The 23,572-nt window shown below is 44.8% G+C and overlaps 1 protein-coding gene across 6 annotated transcripts in view; it reads left to right on the top strand.

The window, feature by feature from the left end:
* Positions 1 to 23,132, top strand: part of Usp46 (ubiquitin specific peptidase 46) — a 96,584-nt gene extending 73,452 nt beyond the window's left edge. For all 6 annotated transcript variants that reach the window (XM_031342727.1, XM_031342725.1, XM_031342724.1 and 3 more), the window contains 5 exons: positions 7,138 to 7,214; positions 16,816 to 16,899; positions 19,261 to 19,458; positions 19,857 to 19,935; positions 21,076 to 23,132. In XM_031342727.1, the coding sequence (XP_031198587.1) occupies positions 7,138 to 7,214; positions 16,816 to 16,899; positions 19,261 to 19,458; positions 19,857 to 19,935; positions 21,076 to 21,177 (540 nt within the window). In that variant the 3' untranslated portion in view covers positions 21,178 to 23,132. The remainder of the gene's footprint in view (positions 1 to 7,137; positions 7,215 to 16,815; positions 16,900 to 19,260; positions 19,459 to 19,856; positions 19,936 to 21,075) is intronic.
* Positions 23,133 to 23,572: the final 440 nt, after the last annotated feature.

The raw sequence follows: 23,572 nt of genomic DNA, 5'->3' as shown, positions 1-23,572 counted from the left end.
GGCTAGCAAGCCGCAGTGATCACTTAGTTCTGGGGTACATACACAGGCGCATATGGCCTCACCTGCTTTTTATGTGGGTGCTAGAGTTCTGCAGAGAGGTCTTCATGCTTTCAAGAAAGAGCTCTCACCCACTGAGCCATCTTCTCAGCTCGCGGGTGAGCACCCTGAGTGCACACGTCCTCCCCTCCCCAGACATCACCTTGGCTATCTAGTGGCTATGTAAGTGTTCATATATTCACTGAACGGCTTTCCACAACACACACTGCTGTGTAAAGAGATGAAGACTGGGGATGTATGCTCGCCTTGTTTCTCTGATTTCCACCATAAAACCTGATCTGAAGGACAAGATGAATAACCGGTTATGTAATTACATTCTCACAGCCAGCCTGTGAAGGAAGTGCAGGCTATTCCATGTGCTCGTGAGGCAGAAAGCAGAGCAGTGTGGCACTGTGCTCCGGCTCTGCCACTGGGAAGCCTGCAGCGCATCCACAGCTGGCCCCTCCTTTGCGGTTGTAATTGAACATTGTTAGTAAATCCACCTTGGTAGCATTCTGTGTGGATTTTCAGGATGACTCCAATAATAGGCTCAGCCATATTTATAGCTTAAAAAAAAATCCCTACATAGAACAAATGATCCCTCACATGCAAATATTGCATTAAGTATTCAAGCTGCAGAAGTTGCTTCCTGACCTTATTTCCTGAAGGGTTAACCCAGACAGGAGCCAGTATCCAAATATTCCACCTCAGTTCTTCAATCATATGGAAGTATTTGTTCTAATGGGATTGTAACTGTCTAAATGTTATAGTAGCATATATAGTAGTATATATACAGATAGAACAATCTGTTTATGTTGATTTTAAGTGCACATCCTGGGGCTGGAGAGATGCTCAGTGGTTAGAGCACATACTGCTCTAGCAGAGCAACCAGGTTTGGTTCCAGCACCCACATGGCTGCTCACAACCATCTGCAGCTCCAATTCTAGGGGATCTAGCACACCCTTCTGTCCTCAGTGGGCACTGCATGCACATGATGCATACATATAAGCAAGACACTCGTAAACTGAAACTAAATAGGAGACATGGCTTAGTGATTAAGAATACTTACTACTCTTGCTGAGAACTATCTGGACCTCTAGTTGTAGTGAACCCAAAACCCTCTTCTGGCTTCTGTAGGCACCAAGCATGAATGTTATGCCTAGCCATTCATGCATGCAAAACACCCATATAACATAAAATTATAGTGACAATGAAAACAGAATTAAAGACTTACATGTTTGCTTATTATTATTTTGAGGTGATATATAATGTATAATTTAGACCATAACTTGATGTTTTGAAACTGTATATAATATATAAAGCAAGTCTCAATAATTAATATATCCACTATGGCACCTATCCTTTCTTTGTGGTGAACCATTCGGAATCCAGATAGAACCCTCCCCCACTGATTAAATCATACAAGACAAGATATGTGTATATATATGACAAGGTACACACACATAATATGAGACAAGGAAATATATGCATACTTTTCTTTCTTTGGTTACTTGAATAGTCCCTGTATTTTCTTAGATCCCAGAGCTGGACAGACTCCTAGGAATCATCTAATCCTTGTTTCCCCCGTGCCCGGGTATGTTCTATGGTGTCCCAGCCAGTTGGTCACCGTCATCCAATGGACCCTGGCCAGAGACGGGGAACCCAATCTCCCAAGGATGCATTCCATTTTTAGCTGGCCCTAATTGTTAGAAAGCCTTGAACTTTCTAAGAAAGTGCATGGCCTCTGGGCTTCTCCTGCTTGTTGAATGCGCAGGACTGGGTTTCGTAGAAGATTTAAAACAATCCAAGAATCTAACTTTCCTTTGGGAAGCCCCTTTGAGGGCTGTCTGCCCACTTTAGTCAGAATTGCTAAAGCCCCCATTTGTGAAATCGCACAGTGGATTAAGCCATCCTTGATTCTGAGGAGTAAATTAGCCCCTGGGGTACTCTGCCTTTGCCCCATTCGCCTCTTCTTGTTCCTCCAGTGGTGGGAAACCTCTGTCCCTGTCTTCAAGTTCTGAAGACAATGGCTCATTTCCCCCCCAGCCTCTCTTGGTAAAGTGTTGCCTATGATTGCGGCGCAGACGCCAAATGAAGGATTTATGGAGACAAGTGGTCTCCTCTGCGGTGGATCTGCAGGGCCTGTTTTCAGGGGTAATCAGAACTCACTTGTCCACACAACCTTGACGAGGGCATTTCTGAATTGGGGTTTCAGGATTTTCCATTGGAGTCTGACTGCTCTCTTGGTTGTCCCTTAGTTGCTTCATAAGATTTATTAGGTCAGTCGGAACTTAATCTTGCAGTTGTCTCTTTTAGTTCTTCTTTCTGTATAAAGCTGAGTTTTCGCCTTGCAAGATCTGTGGCTTTTCAGGGACTCTGTGGCTTTAAGATTTTTATATCTGTTGCTGGGGCCAAACTAATGTGCAAAGAACTGTTTTATTAACAGTACCCATTCTAGGGTCATACCGCTCCAGCAGAGCCTCTGAGACCCCTGCAGATAGAAGGTGGAGCCAGCTGAGGCGGGAGGTTGCTCATGCATTCAGTGGAGATTGAGGACAGGCTTTCAGATGGGCAGCAGCAGTCCATCCTTGGGTATGATCATCTTGGTGGAGTCCTAAGACACTATTAGCTTTCCCACTAACTCGGGAAAGGAATCAGGGGAGGTAGACAGACATTTAAAGATGGCCTCACTCGCTCATGATGTAAATATGGCCTCTAGGCTGAGTCATAGTTATGTAAATTAATATTAATGAGTTATAGTTATTTAAAACTAAGCAAGTAGGGTCTCTTTCTCTTCTTGTTCAGGGGTGGGGGCTTTTTTTTTCTTTGAGGGAAGCCTGATACCAGGCTCAGAATTAAGAGGAGGAGAAGCGATTGTAGGCTGTTCATGCTGAGAGTACTGGAATCTTTTAGTGATGTGTTTCCTTGGAGACAAGCTGTATTTTGCCTTCGACCAGATCCTTGTGTGGGGGAAGAATATGCTTTCTTGGCAGCTTGCTTGAATAAAAGAATCCCCTCCCCCCAAATCCTCTAACCACCTCCACCAACCAACAAACAAAACCAGCTCCTCCTTGTCAAAAGTTTAAATACCTCCACAGTATAGTTCTCGACCATGCCTCATTTGGATTGTAACTTCTCGGGGCCGGGACAGGGAAAATCCTGATAGGACGTTGATCTTCCCCGCCAGGGTGGACTTACTGAACAGAGCTTTATCGCTCCCATCCTGAGAGCTCTTTGTCTTCAGAACTGAGAACAGTGTAGCAACTTTCTCCTGTTTCTTAATGAGGAACCTACCTTTCTCCTGAAACGGCTAAACTGAAAATGAGTTACATCTAACCCCACAGAATAGTTTGTTTCCCTGCCTCTTTGTTTACCCTACCCTATATAATTTTAGTGTGATTCCACTTGGCCATAATTTTTTTTTTTTAATTTTTCTCCCAGAGAGGGGCTATTTCAGTTTAGAGAATGCTTTATTTAAATATATAATATGTGTGAGAAAATGTAGAAAGGGAAATATGTATTAAAAAGAAAGTGACTCATCTTTCTGCCTCCAAGAGGCCACTGACTTAGGTATCTTTCTCTTTGTTCAGTTCATCTTCAGTTGAGCAATTCATGTAGTGCGTATTTGTTATGTATCTCTTGCATACTAGAAATCATGTCAGTTACTAAGCATAGCACTTACAAAAGGTGGTCCCGACTCTTCTGTCTACTGATGTGCATGGTTAACCTGTGCATCCCCTTTTAGCTGCAGCAGCAATACCACCACCACCATCTCCAGTGTCACCACCACCACCGTCATCACCACCACCAATACCACCACAATCTCCACCACCAATACCACCACCACCACTAGCACCAGCACCAGCACCACTACCAGGCATGCGTATTATTTTTGAAAGGCAAAGCAAGAATGGCAGTCAATCCACATCTTCATTCACACAAACATTCACCATTGTTGATGATCTGGATTTCCACAGGATTTCTTTTTGGCTTAATGAATCCTCTTCCTGACAGACATGATGGTGCATGTCTTTAATCTCAGCACTTAGGAGGCAGAGGCAGGTCAATCTCTGAGTTCAAATAAAACAAAAAGGGGGGGTTTGGGGCAAGCGTGGTGGGGACACATGTGAGGGGGGTGGTGCGGAGCAGGATATGGGACACAACATGGACCTGGAGCAAGAGTGCCGCTGAGAGTATCCAAACCCTGAAAATCTCATCTTGAGACTGACAGGAGTAAGGGTTGCCCCTTTCCTGTTCTAAGTCTGCATACCCTGGGGCACTTAGCCCTACAACCCCCACTGAGGAAGTCACATTCTTCCCCCACTCCCATGGCCAAATTACAGGTTTAAGCATCTAGAATTCCTGGTCATGCAAATGAGGCATTTTCAACAGCTCGGTACCAGCCAATACTGTCCAATCACCCTGAAAACCCCTTCCCACTCCCCAAGATTTATATAGCCCTTGTTACCCTTTCCTCCCCCACCCAAAAAATAAAATAAAAGATTGCTGTTTCACTGAATGTTGTCTAGAAGAGCTGTCTCACTCTCCAGAACAGAGAAGAACTGTCACACTGAAAACAGTCTTGCTACCCAAAGGGCAGAAGCAGAGACGGGCGCACACATTAATAAACCAGGATCTTAGTTACTTACTGCCAAAGCCAACCTTCTGAGCTTCAGTAAGGAAAATGGAAAATATATTATGCCATGTGTTTGATACAAACGTGCTTTGCTGTTTGCTGCCGGCTCCTGTTGTAGCTCCGAGGCTCAAGTACAACTGTCATGTATTATTATAACCCTGCAAAGTGTGTTGGCTTCGGGCCAACTGAATTAGCTTGGCTCTGGCCGAAGTTGTTTGTGGTCAGCTGACTGATGCCTGTGTCATAGGTTAGCCCTGCTTTAGAGGAGTGTCTAAGTTAAGACCACATTCCTGGAGTCTTCTATTTTCTTCCTGAGTGCAGGGTTAGCTGGGCTTAACATTTTCCTGGTGATGGCAGAAGTGGGAGAAAGACGTTGCATGGTTCTGGAGAGGTTCGATTCCCAGATCCTATATGGTGGGTTTCAACTCTCTATAACTCCAGTTCCAGGGAGGACTTGACCCCCTCTTCTAGTTCATGCAGAGGCAACAGAAACATGTGTAATGCACAGACATACATGTTTGCAAAATACTCATATACATATATATAAAAGTTAGTGTATATAATTGTATATACTATATATTTTTTCCATTTAAAGTAACTACCATGTAGCAAACCATTTCAAGCTTTGTAAACATTTATTGCATTTACTGAATACTTTTTTTGTTTTGTTTTGTTTTTTTGTTTTTGTTTTTTGAGACAGGGTTTCTTTGTGTAGCCCTGGCTGTCCTAGAACTTACTCTTTAGACCAGGCTGGCCTTGAACTCAGAAATCTGCCTGCCTCTGCCTTGAAAGTGCTGGGATTAAAGGCGTGCACTACCGCTGCCTGGCTGGAACTCACTATTTAGTAGACTAGCACGTCCTCAAATTCTTCCAGTCTGCCTCCTAAGTGCTAGGATTAAAGGTGTGCACCACTGCACCCAGTTTCTTTGTAATTGTCTTGTTTTTTTTTTTTTTTTTTAAAGACTACATAATCCTGGCCAGCCTTGAACTTACTATGTAGACTCAAACTCAGAGAGATCTGCCTGCCTCCGCCTCTCAAGTCCTAGGATTACAAGCGGGCTTCACTTATCCGCTCACACTTAACTTGTTAAAGCTCTCTGCATATGTTATCTTACCTTAATTCATATACATCATAGTCAGCAGGGGCAGCCCATATTTTTATGTTTACTATAATAGCATCAGAGAGTGTGCTTGCAACTCTTGAGTATTTCTCTAGGTCATTTTTCTAGAATCTTTTTATAGGATCATTGTTGCTCCCCTCCCCCCCCCAACATAATGTTTATATTGATTATTTGGGAATTTCACATAGTGTACTCCAATCATACTCACTTCCTAGACCTCCCAGTTCTGCCACCCTGAAAGACAAAGGAGGAGGAGGAAGGGGGGAGGAGGAGAAGAAGGAGAAAGAGAAAGAGGAGAAGGAGAAAGAGGAGGAGGAGGAGAAGGAGGAAGACGAGGAGGAGAAAGAGGAGGAGGGGGAGGAGGAGGAGGAAGAGAAGAAGGAGGAGAAGGAAGAGGAGGAGAAGGAGAAAGAAAGAGAAGAAAGAGAAAGAGGAGGAGAAAGAGGAAGATGAGGAGAAAGAGGAGGAGGGGGGAGGAGGAGGAGAAAGAGGAGGAAGAGGAGGAAGAAGAGGAAGAGGAGAAGGAGAAGGAGAAGGAGAAGAGGCAGCAGCAGCCAAGTTCAATTTATGTTGCCCATATACTCACTGGAGTGTGGGCACACATTTTTAAAATGTGTACAGTCTCCATTTTCCCACTGGCAGACTGAATACTTCAAGGTTGTTGCTCGATCAGCTCATTCCTCCCAGTCCACCACCAAACTGTAAAACCTCAGGGTTGTTGGTGAATGAGTAGAAAGTCAGCAGTCGCCTTGGGGGCTTTGACTGACATTTGAAGGTCTGGGGAACAACTGGAGCAGAGAGCTGGTTGAGCTGATAGTGGTCTGTATCAGGATGCGCTGTGTACCAGCTCAGGACTCTGCACATGGTCACCACTTTCCAAAGGACAACTCAATGGGAATTAGCATGACAGCCCAGCTTCCTGGTCCCAAAGGGGCTTGTGTGGGCATTGGACTTGGTGAAGGGCTACCATGTGGGTGCAGGTTTCTTATCTCTTAGACTTTTTCTGTCCTCATCCTCTCCCAATGTGGGCTACATAGATGTCTGTCTGAGACTCACTGGTGGCAACCATGAGGATCATAGCTGAAGAGGAAGAGAAACTGGGTTTAGTTTTAGTTACCATGTTTTGAATCAGAATTGTGAAGGCAATGAGGTTAAATTGGGATTGGGTTGGGAAGTTCTGAACTAACTCTGGTTTGGGGTGTGTTCATAATGACGTGTGACTTTACTGCTGTCATGGCATCAGGCTACCTATAAAAGCTCAAAGTGATAGCTACAGTGTCTGCTGCTGTGCATTTTGTTTCTAACTGCCTCTCTCCTCCCCGCCCCCCTTTTTCTTTGCTTCAGGTGAGTAGCAAAGATGAGGATTTTCTTGACCTCTCTGTTGACGTGGAACAGAACACCTCCATCACCCACTGTCTGAGGTAACTGCTTGCATTCTACCTGGGGTTTGAGCTTTTGACCTGGATAGTAAGCACATAAGGAAATTCATATCCCACAAAATCATCCCTTACTTTTAAACCAATATAGCCTTATTATTTTTTATTTTCTATTCTTCCCCAAGAGATTAAAAATGAACAAATGTGGTCTGGAGTAGGGTCTTTTTGAGCAGAGAGGATCGAGTGGAAATAATTAGTCACTGTAGTTAAAAATAAAACTTTAGCTGGGCAATGGTGGTGCACGCCTTTAATCTCAGCACTTGGGAGGCAGAAGCAGGAAGATTTCTGAGTTCAAGGCCAGCCTGGTTTCCAGAGTGTGTACCAGGACAGCCAGGGCTATACAGAGAAACCATGTCTCAAAAAACCAAAAATAAAAAATAAAGTAAAATAAAATAAAACTTTAATCTGTAATACAGATGTTTTAGTTCTGTGTGTGTGTGTATGTGTGTATGTGTGGCACACATGCATGTGTGTATCTATCTATGTGTGCCTGCCTGCCTCAAGCATATACTCACTCACATAGTTAAGTTAATAAATGATACAGATGCCAGTCATTACTCATTTTCTAAGGTAGCAGTTATCAACCTGTGGGGCACAACCCCTTGGGGGGTGTTGAACGACCCTTTCCCAGGGGTCTTCTAAGACTACTGGAAAACATAGATATTTACACTATGATCCATAATGGTAGCAGAATTACAGTTAGCAACGAAAATTATTTCATGGTTGGGGTCCTCACATCTTACAGCGGCATACCAAGGCTCTGTCGATTTGCATCAGTAAGAATCAGGAGACAGGACCTTGCTGGGAGAGCTGCTTGGTGTGGTAGGTTGCATGACTTCTATTCACTTCCCACCTCCCAGATCCTCCCTCTCCACTCTCAGCATGGAGCAATCAAGGAGAGTTTGCAATGTGTCTTATAGGCTAACTCTTTCTTCAGCTTGGTTCTGTTAAGGGGCTGGGTGACACTCCTGTAAGAACAGACCATCTTTGGGTCTCCTTAGCGTTTATGACTCTATTGGATGCCTGATGTACTTGGCTGGAAAAAGAGAAAGTTGTCCCGATGTTGTCCTGTGGGGGAAGGAGGTTGCCAGACATTGGGGTTTGAGGAGGTTTGGTGGCATGCTCTGCCTCATGGGGAGTCCCTGGTTGTTAGAAGGAAGGTTGTCGTAGCTGTAGCATTGAAGCCAGGCAGATAAAGTGCTGAGTGGTTAGTTCTGACTCTAGACGTGTCATGGAGACCTGAATCACGGATTGCTGCTTCCATGGAGAAATGGGAATGTTGGTTCAGTTTCCCAGAGAGCAGGCAAGGTAGAGGAGCTTGGAAATGGCAAAGATGGGGAAGGGCAGTGTGTAATTGCTCTTGGGTTAGTTACCTTTCTCACCACTGTGATAAAATGCCTGACAGATGAGACAGATAACAGGGAGAAGGTTTTATTTTGGCTCACAGTTTGAGGGTACAGTCCATCACAGTGGAGAAAGCATGGTGGCCGGGACACGGGGCAGTCGGTCGGTCGGTCTCATTGAGTCCACAGTTGGGAAACATCGAGGTGAATGCTCACACTCAGCTCACATCCTCCCCTCCTGACCCATTTTTATTCAGTCCTAGACCCCAGTGCATGGAATGATGCTGTCAACGTTTAGTGTGGGCCATGAGTTCCCCGTTATCCCCTCTGGAAACATACCCACAGCTACCCCCAGAAGCGTATATCTTAGGTGCCTCTAAATCCAGTCACGTTGACAATGGAGATTAACTATTCTAGCTCCCAAACTGGCCTTTTAGATCCATCAGACTCCTATCTGAATGGGCAGTCCAGTCCAATCAGTATTCCTGATAAGTACTCCACAACTTTAGATCACCCCTAAATTAGACCTTGGCCGGCTCACTTAACACCTGCCCTCATACGTCATAAAGAGAAGTCAGACAGCAGCTGCCCCTCACCATTGAACTCCTGATGGGGCCACAGCTTCTGTCTCTTCTGTCAGAGTGCAGCAGACCCAGGGGTGAGTAACTCCGGCAGATCCATTAGCTGTTTTTTTTGTTTTGTTTTTGTTTTTGTTTTTCTTGCCAAATCTCTGGATGAAGGTAGTTGTAATGCCACACACATTAAATTTCAGCACTTAGAAAGTAGAGGCAGGCCGACTTTTCTGAGTTCAAGGCCAGCCTGGTATACATAGTGAGTTCCATGACAACTAGGACTCAAATAAATAAAGGAATAAATAAGTAAGTAAATAAGTAAATAATAAATAAAGCCTTTGAATCTGGAGATGGAATGGCCATGACACTGGCCTCCCTGACTCAATTCGAGGCGATTCATTTTATTTGTTTTTCAGTTAGGAGCCCTTTAACATGCCCTGTATTAAGTAAGGGTTTATGGTGTGAGGTTTCTGTCTGTCTTTCGTCTATCTTACTGGCTGTTAAGAACTCATGCTGAAATCATGAGACCTGAAGTAAGCGCCTAGCCTCCTCCTTCCACAGGGGTTTTGGGTGACAGATTCCAGCATATTCTCACAGAACTCTTATAATAGAGAAATGGTATCAATAACATTAAAATTCAGAAAACAGCTGGAAAGAAGCCATGAATCCACACTGTTCTCTGAGCTAAATGCTTCATACATCAGACCTCAGCACTGAGTCCTAGGCAGGATAAGCAGCCTGCAATTGAGGATTCTAAGAAAGAGGGTGCTCCCCCCCTTGGCTCCCCCCCTTGGTTCCCCCTTCTTTTAAAAAGCTCAGAGATGCCCTCAGGCAAAGCCGGACTGTGTGCAGTTTGTCCTGATTGTCCTTCTAAACCCTGTCTCTCTCCCCCTTGAGCTCCTTCACTCTCCTGCGGCTCTTCGCCTCTAAGAGCTCAAGTGTAAAAGAACTTTCTTCTTCCTCTCGGGCCAGGAGGTCAGCCAGTGTCCAGGCAGCCTCTGAACCCTCTCAGAGCTGTCTCTACGTGAAAACTGATCCTTAGGAATCCTGTTTCTACGTGTTTTGGGAAACTGAATTTATATCCTGAGTTTACACACATTGTCACCTTACTGAATGTCATGTGCATCTCTTTCCTGTGTCGTGACCTCTGTCTTAGTTTTGGTCATTACTGACAAGGGGCATTTCCTGGAGTATGACACTCATAGATCTTTTTAAGATAATTTTTCAGTGAGCATCCTAGGGAATGTGTTTCATTGTGACATTCTCGGACATTACTGTTTGTTCTCACTTAGCCACCCCACTCCTCTGCCTTCCGTTACTGCCTTCCCTTGGTTCCTTTCTCTCCTCAAACAGTCCTCCCCTCTGCTTTCACATCTCATCGATCTCGTCATTTTCTGTTAAAGCTCTTCCTCCCTTCATACAACTTTATTTTTGTGTCTCCCTACCCCCCCAACACACAAGCACAGATATAAGCACACACACACAAGTATACTCATAGGCACACACAAGCACACACAGGCACACACAGGCACACACACAGGCATACATGGTCACACACACAGAGGTATACACAGGCACACACACAAACAGACACATAGTTATACACAGGCACATACACACAGAGAAACAGACATACACACACACAGATCGGGGGAAGAATGTATCTTTCTGAACCTGGCTTATTTCACTTAACATGGTGTTGTCAGCTTCATTCGTTTCCCTGTGCATTGTGATTCCATTCTTATTCATGTCTGAATAAACGTCCATTGTATATATGTACTGTGTTGCCTTTTTTCCCGTTGTCCATAGACATCTAGACATCTAGGCTGGTTCCCTGTATTGTGACAATCAGCATGGAGGTACAGTATCTCTGGGGTCTTAGGCTCGTTCTGTGTGAGGCTGGTTCTGTGTATTGTGAATTTTATAGCAAGGGGCATGGATATACACGTGTCTCTGAGGTGTTCTGACTCTTAAGTCTCAGGTGTCCGGACTTAAGAGTCTTTCAAGCATGAACCCAGTAATGGTAAGCTGGGTCATACATCTTGTGTGTGTGTTTGAAGAACTGCAATACTGATTTCCATAGCACATACCCCTACCTACCCTGTATACCCCTCCTCTGCCCCCACCCTCCTTTCTTTAACACTGAAGTCAGTGGTTCTCAGGCTTTGGTGCATATACATCACCTGGGATGTAGTAAAAGTAGAGGCATGAAGTAGTAGCACACATGAAGAGCTTCAGTGAGCCTGGGCTTCTGTTCTGTTCATATGTACGCTCTGGTGACTTTACTACCACCAATCCTCGGGAAGCGGGAAGCTCAGCGTCCCCTCTTTACTGTCTTGTTTTGGTCAGTGAGCCAACACCATTGACACTGCTTGGGTTGCCACTAGAAATGCAGTCTTAAGAATTAGAATCTGGGAAGAAGGAAGATGGCTGCAGACGTGAACTGGCATGGCGTTTACCAGCCACAAGTAGTTGTGGTATCGTAAGGTTAGAGTAATTGGGATAAAGCTTTTATCGTTATCAACTGGCTCCAAAATGATCGTATTGGGATCTTGTAAGTTGTGATAGTATTGATACATAAGTCTGATTGGTTAAAAGGAAACATTAGAATCTGTGTTTTGACCAGATTCCTCAGGGGCTGCATTTGTAGTCTGACACCTGGTGGTACTGGAGCATCTGGTCTCCACCCTCAGCCCCACTTAGTCGGGCTGGGTCTGTCTCCATAAAGCTTTTAAGTTTCTTTGCAGAGGCATGCATGTCTTATTAGACTTGTTCCCATGGTGAATCTTAAAATAATGTTTGGTTGCCACTACGACCCTTCCTTCCCCAGCCTTCTCTATGCATTAGTAATTTATCCTATGTTCTAGAAAGATCTCTCTGTTGCCTCCTGCCTATTTTAGCATGGTTTTGGAAAACTTCCCCAATTTTTCTTGCTCACTTTATTATTATTTTGAAGTGCTCGTGAGAGACAGAACCTCCTCATGTAGGCCAGGCTGGCTTCGATCTTCCTTACCTAAGTCCCTGAGTGCTACGCTTACAGCTGTACTGCACGTGCCCAGCGCTTTTGTCCTATGAACTAACAGTGTGAACTCAGACCCGCTCTGCTCCATTACTGCTGGACCAGCCCCTCGATGGCCTACCCTTCAGTCCCATTTCTCCGGTTCATTGTCATGACAGCTTCACACGTTTTATTATGGCATTATGCTCCCCTCCCCTTTCCCCTCCCCACTCCCCTTTCTCTCTCTTTGAAACAGAGTTTCTGTCTGTAGCTCTGTCATGGAACCCACTCCGTAGACCAGGCTGGCCTCTAACTCAGAAATCCTCCTGCCTCTTCCTCCCAAGTATTGGGATTAAAGGTGTGCACCAACACCACCTGGTGGCATTGTGCTTCTGATTCTCTGGGACTGAGGACGGTGGCCTTTTAAAAATGGGGTGTCTTAGTTAGGGTTTTATTGTCGTGAACAGACACCATGACCAAAGCAACTCTTTTTTTTATAAAAGATTTATTTATTATTATAAGTAAGCATACTGTAGTTGTCTTCAGACGCACCAGAAGAGGGCATCAGATCTCATTATAAGTGGTTGTGAGCCACCGTGTGGTTGCTGGGATTTGAACTCAGGACCTTCAGAAGAGCACTCGGTGCTCTTACCACTGAGCCATCTCACCAGCCCCCAAGGCAACTTTTAGAAGGACAACATTTAATTGGGGCTGGCTTACAGGTTCAGTCCATTATCATCAAGGTGGGGACATGGTAGCATCCAGGCAGCATGGTGCAGGAGGAACTGAGAGTTCTACATCTTCATGTGAAGGCTGCTAGCAGAGTACTCCCTTCCAGGGACTTAGGTCTAGAGTAGTATTAGAGTCCTCAGTGACACACCTACTCCAACAAGGCCACACCTCCAAATAGCACCACTCCCTGGGCCAAGCATATAGAAACCATCACATGAAGCCTTTAAATCAATACAGATTGAGTATCCCTTATCTGAATGCTTGGGACTAACATTTTGGATTTTGAGACCCGGGATAATCAACCATTGAAAACTCTCACTGTTTTGTCCTATCCCAGCCTACAAAGAACGTGTGGTTTTTTAAGATTGCATGTGTGGCTCTTTGCTCTTGGCTCTGGTTTCCTTGATTACTCTGATGGAGGAAACCCTCCCAAACAGTGCTCTGGTGCAGTTGCTCAGCGAGGTCTCATTCAGCTGTGGCCTAGTGTGATTGCACAGTAAGGACTGTGATCTCAAGGTTCAGCGAGATTGCCTGTCAGCATGCTTTCCTTGTCTCCTGATGTCTTCTAAGGCTTTCTGGGGAGCTGGTGAAAGTTGCAGTTCTCAGAAGCACTGCCTGCTTGTGTCCTTCCCATGCCACTGTGCTGTAGGGACCATGCAAGCTTCTGAGTAACACCCGAGCTTGGGCTGCTCCTGTGGCCCTCCCCCTGTTGTGCCTTACCTCTGTGACTCTGTGTTTTCCCAGCATGCCTCTTTCTGTCCACCTGACTTGTACATTACCTCTTAGGGAAATACCCTGATTGTTCCAGGACACGTTTACTCTTTTCTTTTGCTTTTTTCCTCTGCTTTCCCCCTGGACTGTATTCTTCTGTCTTCATTCATTCATTCAGCAGGGTCAGGTTGGATATATACCAGTGATCAAAACACACAAGAGCTCTCTCTGTCCTTTTAAGAGTCCTTGATGTGTAATCCAGAGGATCAAAGTTCAGGGTTCTGAACTCATGTAACAAGCCAGGTATCATGTGCATGTGTGCCACTAAAGTTCTGAGGTGTGTGGAGGCAGAAGGATGGTTGGATCTTAGCACTAGCTTAGAAAATATGAGCTCAGGTTTGGGTAGAGGACTTCCTCAAAGAATAGGAAGAGAGTGATAGAGAGGGACAGCTGATGCCCTCTTCTGGCCTCTGTGCACAGACACACACACACACATACACACACACACACACACTCATACACACACATACACACACTCACACACACATACACAAACACATACACACAGACATACATACACATACACACAAATACACACACTCATACACACACATACACATACTCTCACACACATACACAAACACATACACACATACACCAGACACACACACATACATTCATACACATACATATATACATACATACATATACATTCACACACAGACACACTCACACAATACATGCACACTCTCATACATTCACACACACTCACACATATGCCCATACTCACACATTTACACATACTCACACAGAGACATATGCATATATACTCACATAGTCATACAATACACTCATACAATATACATACACACTTTTACACACACAGGCACATGCATACACACAGACATATACACACATTCACACAACACACATTTACAGATGCATGCACAGACACACACAGACATATACACATATACACTCACATATTTACACACACAGATACACACACAGGCACCCTCACACATATATAACCATACGTACACACACTGACATTCACACAGTCCACACACAGATATGCACACAGTCACACACACACACACACACACTCACTTGAACAACCACATTCACAGACACATTCTCATACACACACCCTTAAGAACAAAACAAACAAAAGACCCACTGCAGTGGGATCAGAGCCTGGGGGCTCCCTAGGGAAACCCACCCCGGAGAGGAGTGGTTTCCTGAGTTCTGAGCAGCCAGGTATCCTGGCCATGGGAGGCTCTGGGAAACACTCTCATTGCTGACAAGTAGCCCCTACTTGTTCTCCTCCACAGAGGAGCAGAGCCCATGCAGGAGTGGCTGGGTCAGGAAGCTGCAGACTAGGGTAGGAGGCAGGGTCAGAGGATCCGTAGAGTCTGAGGCCCAGGGCTTTCGAGTGTGGGCGTCAGACTATTTCTCCTGAGTGCAGCAGCAAACTGTTAGAGGGAGATCTTGGGCAGGGGAGTCACCACTAGTGGTTTATATCTAAGGTCTACTTAGGGGCTCATTTGTACTTGTCTCTGTATGAGTATAGTTATTCTCCACATCCTCAGGACCTAGCACCTATCTGGGAATTGAGCAAATGGACAGTGCTTTCCTTTGATGTGCTCTCTGTAAGTGATAGGGCATTAACACCATCTTCTGTTTAATAAAACCTGAGCATTCTGCTGCTGGGAGTCATGTGAGTAGGAAGTGTCAACAGGCATTTTTGAAACTCCAGGGTAGTAGATTCTAAATGTTGCTTTCAGCCCTTTGAAGCTGACCACAGAAACGCAGAGTTGAATCCAGAAAGAATGAAAGGCCATGACATTTAGAAAGTGAAAGCTCTAAGTAGCAGGGAGAACCTTCTGATAAGATTATATTCAGCACAGCCACAATGGCCTTTGTTTTTAAAATAAGGCAGACTGGAGTGCTTATCCTGGGGTGTGTGGGAGAGCAATGGTGGGTGGAAGGCCATCATCACCTCTTGATGGCTCAAGTGTGTGTATGTTAGAGAGAGGGGGAGGAGAATGTATGTGAGAGAGGAGAGAGAGAGAGAGAGAGAGAGAGAGAGAGAGAGAGAGAGAGAGAGAGAGAGAGGCAGAGGCAGAGGCAGAGGCAGAGGCAGAGGCAGAGACAGAATGTGTGAGGGTGGTGGGGCAGCAGCAGATCATGTAGTCTAGACTGGCCTCCAACTCGACTAGGTTGGCAAGTGACCTCAGACTCCTGATCTTTTTGCTTCCACCTCCCTAGTGTGAACATTATGGGCTTGCATTGCCACATCCAGTTTATGCAACATTGATGATGGAACCCAGGGCCCCAGGCATATACTGGGCAAGCACTCTACCACCTGAGCCACACCCCTACACCCTTCCTAGGGTTTAAGCTGGACATGACAGTAGTATACAGTTCTCATTTCAGTATCTTTAACTCTTGAGATCTTTGAAAAATGGAACCTCTGCAATGCCATTTTTAACTAATATAGAAATGCCACTTTGGATTTTATGATTACCTTTTGGGGACCTGACATATGATGTTCAAGCAGGCTTGGTATTTTTCTAACTACTACTGCTTCTGCTGCTGCTGCTGCTACTACTACTACTACTACTACTACTACTACTACTACTACTACTTCTTCTTCTTTTTCTCCTCTTCCTCCTCCTCCTCCTCCTCCTCCTCATCCTTCTTCCTCCTCTTTTTCTTCCCCTTCTCCTCCTTCCTCTTCCTATTATTATTATTACTACTACTACTACTACTACTACTACTACTACTACTACTACTACTGAATAATGACTTTTTTCCCCTTCTGAATCTGTTAGAAACTCTAGTTTGTATCTGTCTGGGTCTCCTTAAATAAAATTTTGTTTTGTTCGGGGACGGGGGGCTGCTTTTGAACCCACAGTGCAGCTCAGACTGGCCTTAAAGTTCCCGTCCTCCTGCCTTAGCCTCTGGAGCGCTGAGATTGGAGGTGTGTGCCAACACTCCCAGCTTAAATCAGACTGTTTTTCCAACTCTCACAGTGAAGCCGCAGCCTGGGCCTGTAGACATGCTCTAATGGCCTAACAGTCCAGTCTTAAGAAGGCTCTTCTGTGATTATTGTTTTCCCCAGTTTCACTTGGGAATTATCTTCCAGGTAATAGAGGGCTTTAAATGCGGTGTATTAAGTATGTCTGGGCTGTTTTTTTAAAAGGTGAAAATATTTTTCTCTACAGAGACTTCAGCAACACAGAAACGCTGTGTAGTGAACAAAAATATTATTGTGAAACATGTTGCAGCAAACAGGAGGCGCAGAAGAGGTGCGTGAAGGGCCAAGCAGGGAGGGGGCTCATGTCGGAAGGGCTCCGTGGGTCTGCGATCTAAGCTTCACAGAGGCAGAGACCTCATCCAGAAAACCTGGCTGTCTCAGGGTTTCACTGCTGTGAACAGACACCATGACCAAGGCAGCTCTTATAAGGACAACATGTAGTGGGCGCTAGCTTACAAGTTCAGAGGTTCAGTCCAGTATCGTCAAGGTGGGAGCATGGCAGCATCCAGGCAGGCAGGGCTCAGGAAGAGCTGAGAGTTCTGCATCTTCGTATGAAGGCCACTAGAAAAAGACTGGCTTCCAGGCGGGATGAGGGTCTTAAAGTCCACACCCACAGTGCGACATCTACTCTAACAAGACCACACCTCCTAATACCACTTCCTGACCAAGCATAGTCAAACACTGGCTAAGAATGCTGCCCTCAGAGAGTAGTTCTATGTATGTATGTTCATGCTTTTTATTATCAACAAGTACCAAGTATTACTGTGTGGTGGATACTGGTAAACAGTGGGGATTGAACATCCTCACTACCCTCTTAGGACTAAGGATAAGTTATATAAAGCATATTAATAAATTGCCACAGTACACAGCCCACAGTACACATGGCATTGCTGCTTTTCCTGTAGACTTTGGCTTTCTTATTTACAGCCAGAGATTTAAAAACCATCTGTTATGTAATAAGGAGCTGTGAACCAAGGACATACCAGTTACAGGGATACAGGATAAGGGAGTTAGGAGGACAGGACTACATGAAGAAATGGTCTTGAAGAAAGCTACGGTGTTCTGACGTGGCATCGTATTCAGGGTCCGCCATCTTTTTACTGGTCCCTTCCAATGACAGCTCTTAGATACTCTGAGCTCATTTGTTGTTTACTACTATCCCACCTCCAGAAACCGAAAAACTTGAAAGTTCAATAATCTTCCTGTGAACTCCCACTTGGGATATGTTTGTCTCGTTGGTTCTGGAAATTTCAAGGTAGCTTATAGATGCTCAATGGTGCCCTGTGGAGCTGAGGATCTAGACCCAGCTTGCAATGATTTTTCTGCCTAGCCTCCTTCACCCTAACCCTGCCCATGGATATCTTTCTTCATGGCATCAGCATGAGAAGGCAGCAGTGCTGTATGTTAGTGGGCACTGTCTCTGCCTCCCATCCTGAGAATCTTGCTTTACCTCCAGCAGCCTGGGTCTACCTGTGTGCCATGAAGGTGTTTTCTGCTCAACCCTGGATGTTTTGTGTATTAAAATGACACGTGTTCCTGGGAAACATGGAGGTTTTTTTATAATTATTGTTTTTCTACCAATTTGGTTTTTTTTGACAGGGTCTGACTATGTAGCCCAGGCTGCTCTAGAACCCGCCTCTACCTGTCTGCACCTCTCCTCCAGCATTGGGGTTATGAGGCATGCACCATCATGCCTGTCTCGTTTGATGTTTTTATTTTGTTTATTTCTATGAAGAGAGTTTTTACCTAAGGAGATTTCTCAATAAATATTCTCTTAGAATCAGTCCCTTCCAGAAAAATGCACACTAAAATATGCACAGGCCTAGCAGTGTTTGTGCTAATTCATCAGTGGGGGGAGTATTGGGGGGTTGGGGAAGGAGAGCTTGGGTGCTGTGCTCTAGCAGTGTTATCTACACAGCTGTTACTATGGGACAGACACTTTACCCAGGAATGTTAATTAACAGCCAGATAGTAGTGGGGCGGAAACTGTTTATGTAATGTTAGGACCAGATCAGTTCCTCCAGGGCAGTATTTCTCAAAATCTTCAATGCATTATCACAAGGGGAAGCTTCAAAAAATGGGACAAAGCCCTGTTCAGACTTGACAATAGCCCCTGCCCCTCAGTTTCCTAATGCTTGTGAAAATAGCCCCAAGATAACCCCTGCATTTCATAAACACCTAGAGTGAGAACCATGATAGGGGACCCACATGGTACAAGAGTAAGGAGTGGGCATGAGTCTGGCAGCTTTGGTGTTTGATGCCCAGGTATGTGCGTGGAGATTGCTTCTGCTAGCTAGTCTTTAGCACCTGAAGTTCTGTCTGCATCATTTACCTGCTCCTTTTCCCAGCTTCCTTTTCTACTGTGGAGTGGACTGTCCAAATGCGTCCCATTCTGCAGGCTGAGGCGCAGCGAGAGCATCTGCCATGGCCAAATGGAGCTGTATGATTGTGCCTTTCTCGTACCTGTGTTAGCTAAGGATACAGGATGCACCAGTCTCCAGACATGGGCACATCTTTCTACTTGTGAAAAGTGTGGATACTTGCTGGGCCCATCCTGCCTTGTTTACGTAGGCAGTAGTGTGCTCCTGATGAGCATCGGGTACAATTGGTTCTCTGTCTGCTGCCTTCTTAGGATGAGGGTGAAAAAGCTGCCCATGATTTTGGCCCTGCATCTAAAGAGGTTCAAGTACATGGAACAGCTCCACAGGTACACCAAGCTGTCCTACCGGGTGGTCTTCCCTCTGGAGCTCCGGCTCTTCAACACCTCCAGTGATGCTGTGAACCTGGACCGCATGTATGACCTGGTTGCTGTAGTCGTTCACTGTGGAAGGTAAAGGTGGGCAGGGAGGCATGTTTTATCTTGCTCGCTGTCTTCCTGGCAGGTAGTAGGTATACAGTCATTCCTAATTGCTGAACTTGAATTTGTTTTCCCCATTGGGCCTCTACACACCCCCATGGCCAGCATGGTGCCAGCACCAAGGTGCTCTGCCAGAATTGTGGACTTAGAAAAAAACTAGTCCACAGCTCTTTTAATTTGGAAACGGCATACCTCTGTGCGCAGGTTAGATTTGACCTTCTGCTCCAGCCTCTGAGTAGTTAAGAGTACACGGGTCTGTGCCACTGTGGTGGTTATACTTGATGACATCAGAGTTATTGCATTGATCATTGGGATGTCATAGAGAAGTATGTGCTTACCTGGTGACTTTCTCCCCTTCATTTTTTCCCCAGTGGTCCTAACCGCGGGCATTACATCACCATTGTGAAAAGTCATGGCTTCTGGCTGTTGTTTGATGATGACATTGTAGAGGTAGGTCATTCTCTCACGGGCACAGGGTGGAGAAGGGATTTGGGATGGAAGAGTTCTTGTAAATGCTACCTGTCTTAGTCAGGGTTTCTATTCCTGCACAAACATCATGACCAAGAAGCAAGTTGGGGAGGAAAGGGTTTATTGAGCTTACACTTCCACATTGCTGTTCATCACCAAAGGAAGTCAGGACTGGAACTCAAGCAGGTCAGGAAGCAGGAGCTGATGCAGAGGCCATGGAGCGATGGTCCTTACTGGCTTGCTTCCCCTGGCTTGCTCAGCCTTCTCTCTTATAGAACCCAAGACTTCCAGCCCAGGGATGGCACCACCCACAAGGGGCCTACCTCCTTGATCACTAATTGAGAAAATGCCTCACAGCTGGGTCTCATGGAGGCACTTCATGAAGCTCCTTTCCCAACTGAAGCTCCTTTCTCTGTGATAACTCCAGGCTGTGTCAAGTTGACACACAAAACCAGCCAGTACACTACCTAAGTAGACCTGCTTACCAATAGGATGGCAACATTTAGATTATGTCTTTGTCCTTTATGCATTCATTTTCTTGTGAAAGAATCTTAGAGATTCCACTCTCAAAGGTGGACTCTGCTTTAACTCATTCGGGTAGCCATTTCTTTCTTTCTTTTTTTTTTAAAGATTTATTTATTATTATATGTAAGTACACTGTAGCTGTCTTCAGACACCCCAGAAGGGGGCATCAGATCTCATTCTGGGTGGTTGTGAGCCACCCTGTGGTTGCTGGGGATTGAACTCAGGACCTTCTGAAGAGCAGTCGGTGCTCTTACCCGCTGAGCCATCTCTCCAGCCCCGGGTAGCCGTTTCTTAGTAGACACGAAAGGAAATGAGCTTCAATAAATTGAAAGAACTGAGGTTATTCACAGCCCCCTGTCATTACTCCCTGAAAGACAGATATCCTAAGTTTTTCAAAGGGCATCTCTGTAAGGTGACTATTAGAGGAAAGAGTTCTTTTTCCCCACAGCAGTTTGAATCTGTGAAATGTATAGAGTAAACTGTTTAACATCAAAGATTCCTAATTGCATTTTTATACCAACTCATGTATCTTACAGTTTAAATTTTGTTTGCCCAGGAAGCATAGTAAGTAATTACATTTTTTTTTCTTCATTGCAGAAAATAGATGCTCAAGCCATTGAGGAATTCTATGGTCTAACGTCAGATATATCAAAAAATTCAGAATCTGGATATATTTTATTCTATCAATCAAGAGAATAACTTGGTGGAACGCGAGACTCATTCACGCAGGGAAATACTCAAAGCACTAGAGCCACGTTTCTCTGCAGACCTCCCCTCCCTCCCCTCAGCGGCCCGCTGATGTCATCATTCTGACGCCCACTGGTCTGGCAGTGTTAAACTTCCTTCCTATGTGTTTTTACAGACAGCACTACTCCTGGTTCTGTTTTGGTCTGAGGTAGAGTTAACTGCAGTCAGATTATAGTCAGATTTATATGAATAACTGCTAATTTTAAGATTGGGGTGAATGTTAATCCCACTTGTCATGTCTGGCTAAACTAGAGTGATATTTCCTGTAAATGTCACGGTCCATACTGAGTGTTTGGTAGGCTTCCTGAATGGTTTCCGGGGGCACCCCCTTTCCATGCATTCCTTTGACAGGTCCCTGGAAGCATCGCTACCCGTTGTTAGCGTGCCTGCCTCCTCTGATGGGAGGAGTTGGGTAGTTAGATATTCACCTGTTAGGGCTGCAACCATAGCTTTAAGTTTGTGCAAGTGAAAATGTTTAAAAGTGAGTGGCCTAGATGCCGAAATCATCCTCCACATTGGAGCAAGGTGAGGTAAGGCTGTCGTTGGTGGCCAGTGTTTGCACCCAACGGTGCTTACCTAGCTGGTAGAATCCCAGGGGCTAAGACATTTTGGAGCTCAGGGCAGGCAAAGCCAAGAGGAAGATGTTTTTGTGGTCAGTGAGAAGTTACTTATCTTTCTACCAAAAGCCACGTTTCAGGAAAATAGCGCAATGCTGTTCATTTTTCGTAATGATTTTCTTTCATCGGGTCCTGTAGTTGTATTCTTCTCGTATTTGGTATCACTGAGCTTTCCAAGCTGTCTCTCCAATCCTGCTAATGTTTTGCAGTCAGTGGTACCAGGGCTGAGACACCAGCTGACTGCCTCTGGCAGGGCTCTCTCTAGCCAGTCAACACCAACATCTTTCCTAGATGAGGAAGATGATGAATCAAAAACTCTGTTCACCTTGATGACCATCAGCAGATTTTACAACTACTTCTTCTAGTACTTTTTTTAACATTCAGTTTGTTTATGGAGGCACTGGTGAGTGCATTGTGAGGTGGGTCACAGGAAGTGTTAGGAGGTGGCTGGCGGGGGTAAGATGGCGGCAGTTTCTCTGGCTCAGATTCCTAGAATGCTTGACAAGACAGTTTCCTGGAAGAACCTCATCTCACCATTTCCCCCTTTTGTTATGTGTGTATTTATTAGAGCATTTGCATATTGGTACCTTTTATTAAAAGGGTTGACTTGGTGTTTTACCATTGACTGGATCTTGGTTTTCCAACAAATACTATGAGTCATAGTCCTTGGCTTCCTTTTGGGACGTCAGATGACTTCCACACACTATACTATACTGTGAACATGTTATGTTGTGCTATGTTGGCGAATGAACATGCAAACTCGTGGCGTAATGTGACCTCAAACTGCGGTTGAAAATGTCAGTGGCCATTTGCAGCAATGAAGAGGATAGATAGCACTTTATCTAGGTGAAAACTGGACTTCTTACTTCTGAAATACCTTGAATTGTTTGTGACTCAGAGCTTAAGCATGCTGACACTTCATTTGCTCATGCTTGAAGGGACATGTTTCATTCTTCACTGGAGCAGACAAAACAGGGTTGTGTCATGTTACTCTCTCATGCAAGTGACGAAAGTGGACCTTGCTTTGGTTAGAGGCAATGCATATTTATAAATATTTTGTCTTTTTTTCCCCCTCCATGAAGCATATTTATTAATTACTTATGTTGGAGATGAGCCTTCTTTAAGGAGAGGCACTTTTCCAAGTATAAGTGATTGATAACCTGAGATATTTGTACACATACAAACATATACTTGACTGTGGGTTACAAAGGTTAAGAAAATGGCTACTGGTCTCTTATACATTTGGAGCTGATCACAGAACAAAAACTATTAAAACTATCTTTGAAACAACTCTTGCAGCTAATTTATTAGACAGAAAAAAATGTTTCAGTTGGAAGCCCAAATGCTATTATTGTAAGGTTCGGCACATTTTTCTTGTCTTTCTTTTTCTTCCTTTCTCTTGTTTCTATAAGCATGTATAGTATTCCCCAGAAGTGTAACCAAAGCCATCGCTTTTAATGGAAAAAGTAAGTTAACATTCAGTATTCATGAAGAGGTTTTGGAATAAAAGGAGATGAGCGATCCTCGAGACTATCATACTGACGTTCAGTTGGTTGTGTGGTGCTGGAAAAGAAGACGGGGGAAGACCAAACATGCCTCTCCATCAACACTCCATCAGCTTATCAAATGTAGAACTATCTGGCAGTGACTTACCCCTTCTTCAGTAAAGACAACACGAGGCAGCTCTTTCCCACCCCCATCATTTTTTCCTTAGAGAAGTCATGTTCTAA

This window comes from Mastomys coucha, unplaced genomic scaffold, assembly GCF_008632895.1.
Source record: "Mastomys coucha isolate ucsf_1 unplaced genomic scaffold, UCSF_Mcou_1 pScaffold22, whole genome shotgun sequence".
NCBI classification, from domain to species: Eukaryota; Metazoa; Chordata; class Mammalia; order Rodentia; family Muridae; genus Mastomys; species Mastomys coucha.
Note: the sequence above shows the minus strand (reverse complement) of the source record. Positions and strands in the feature narration are given on the sequence as shown.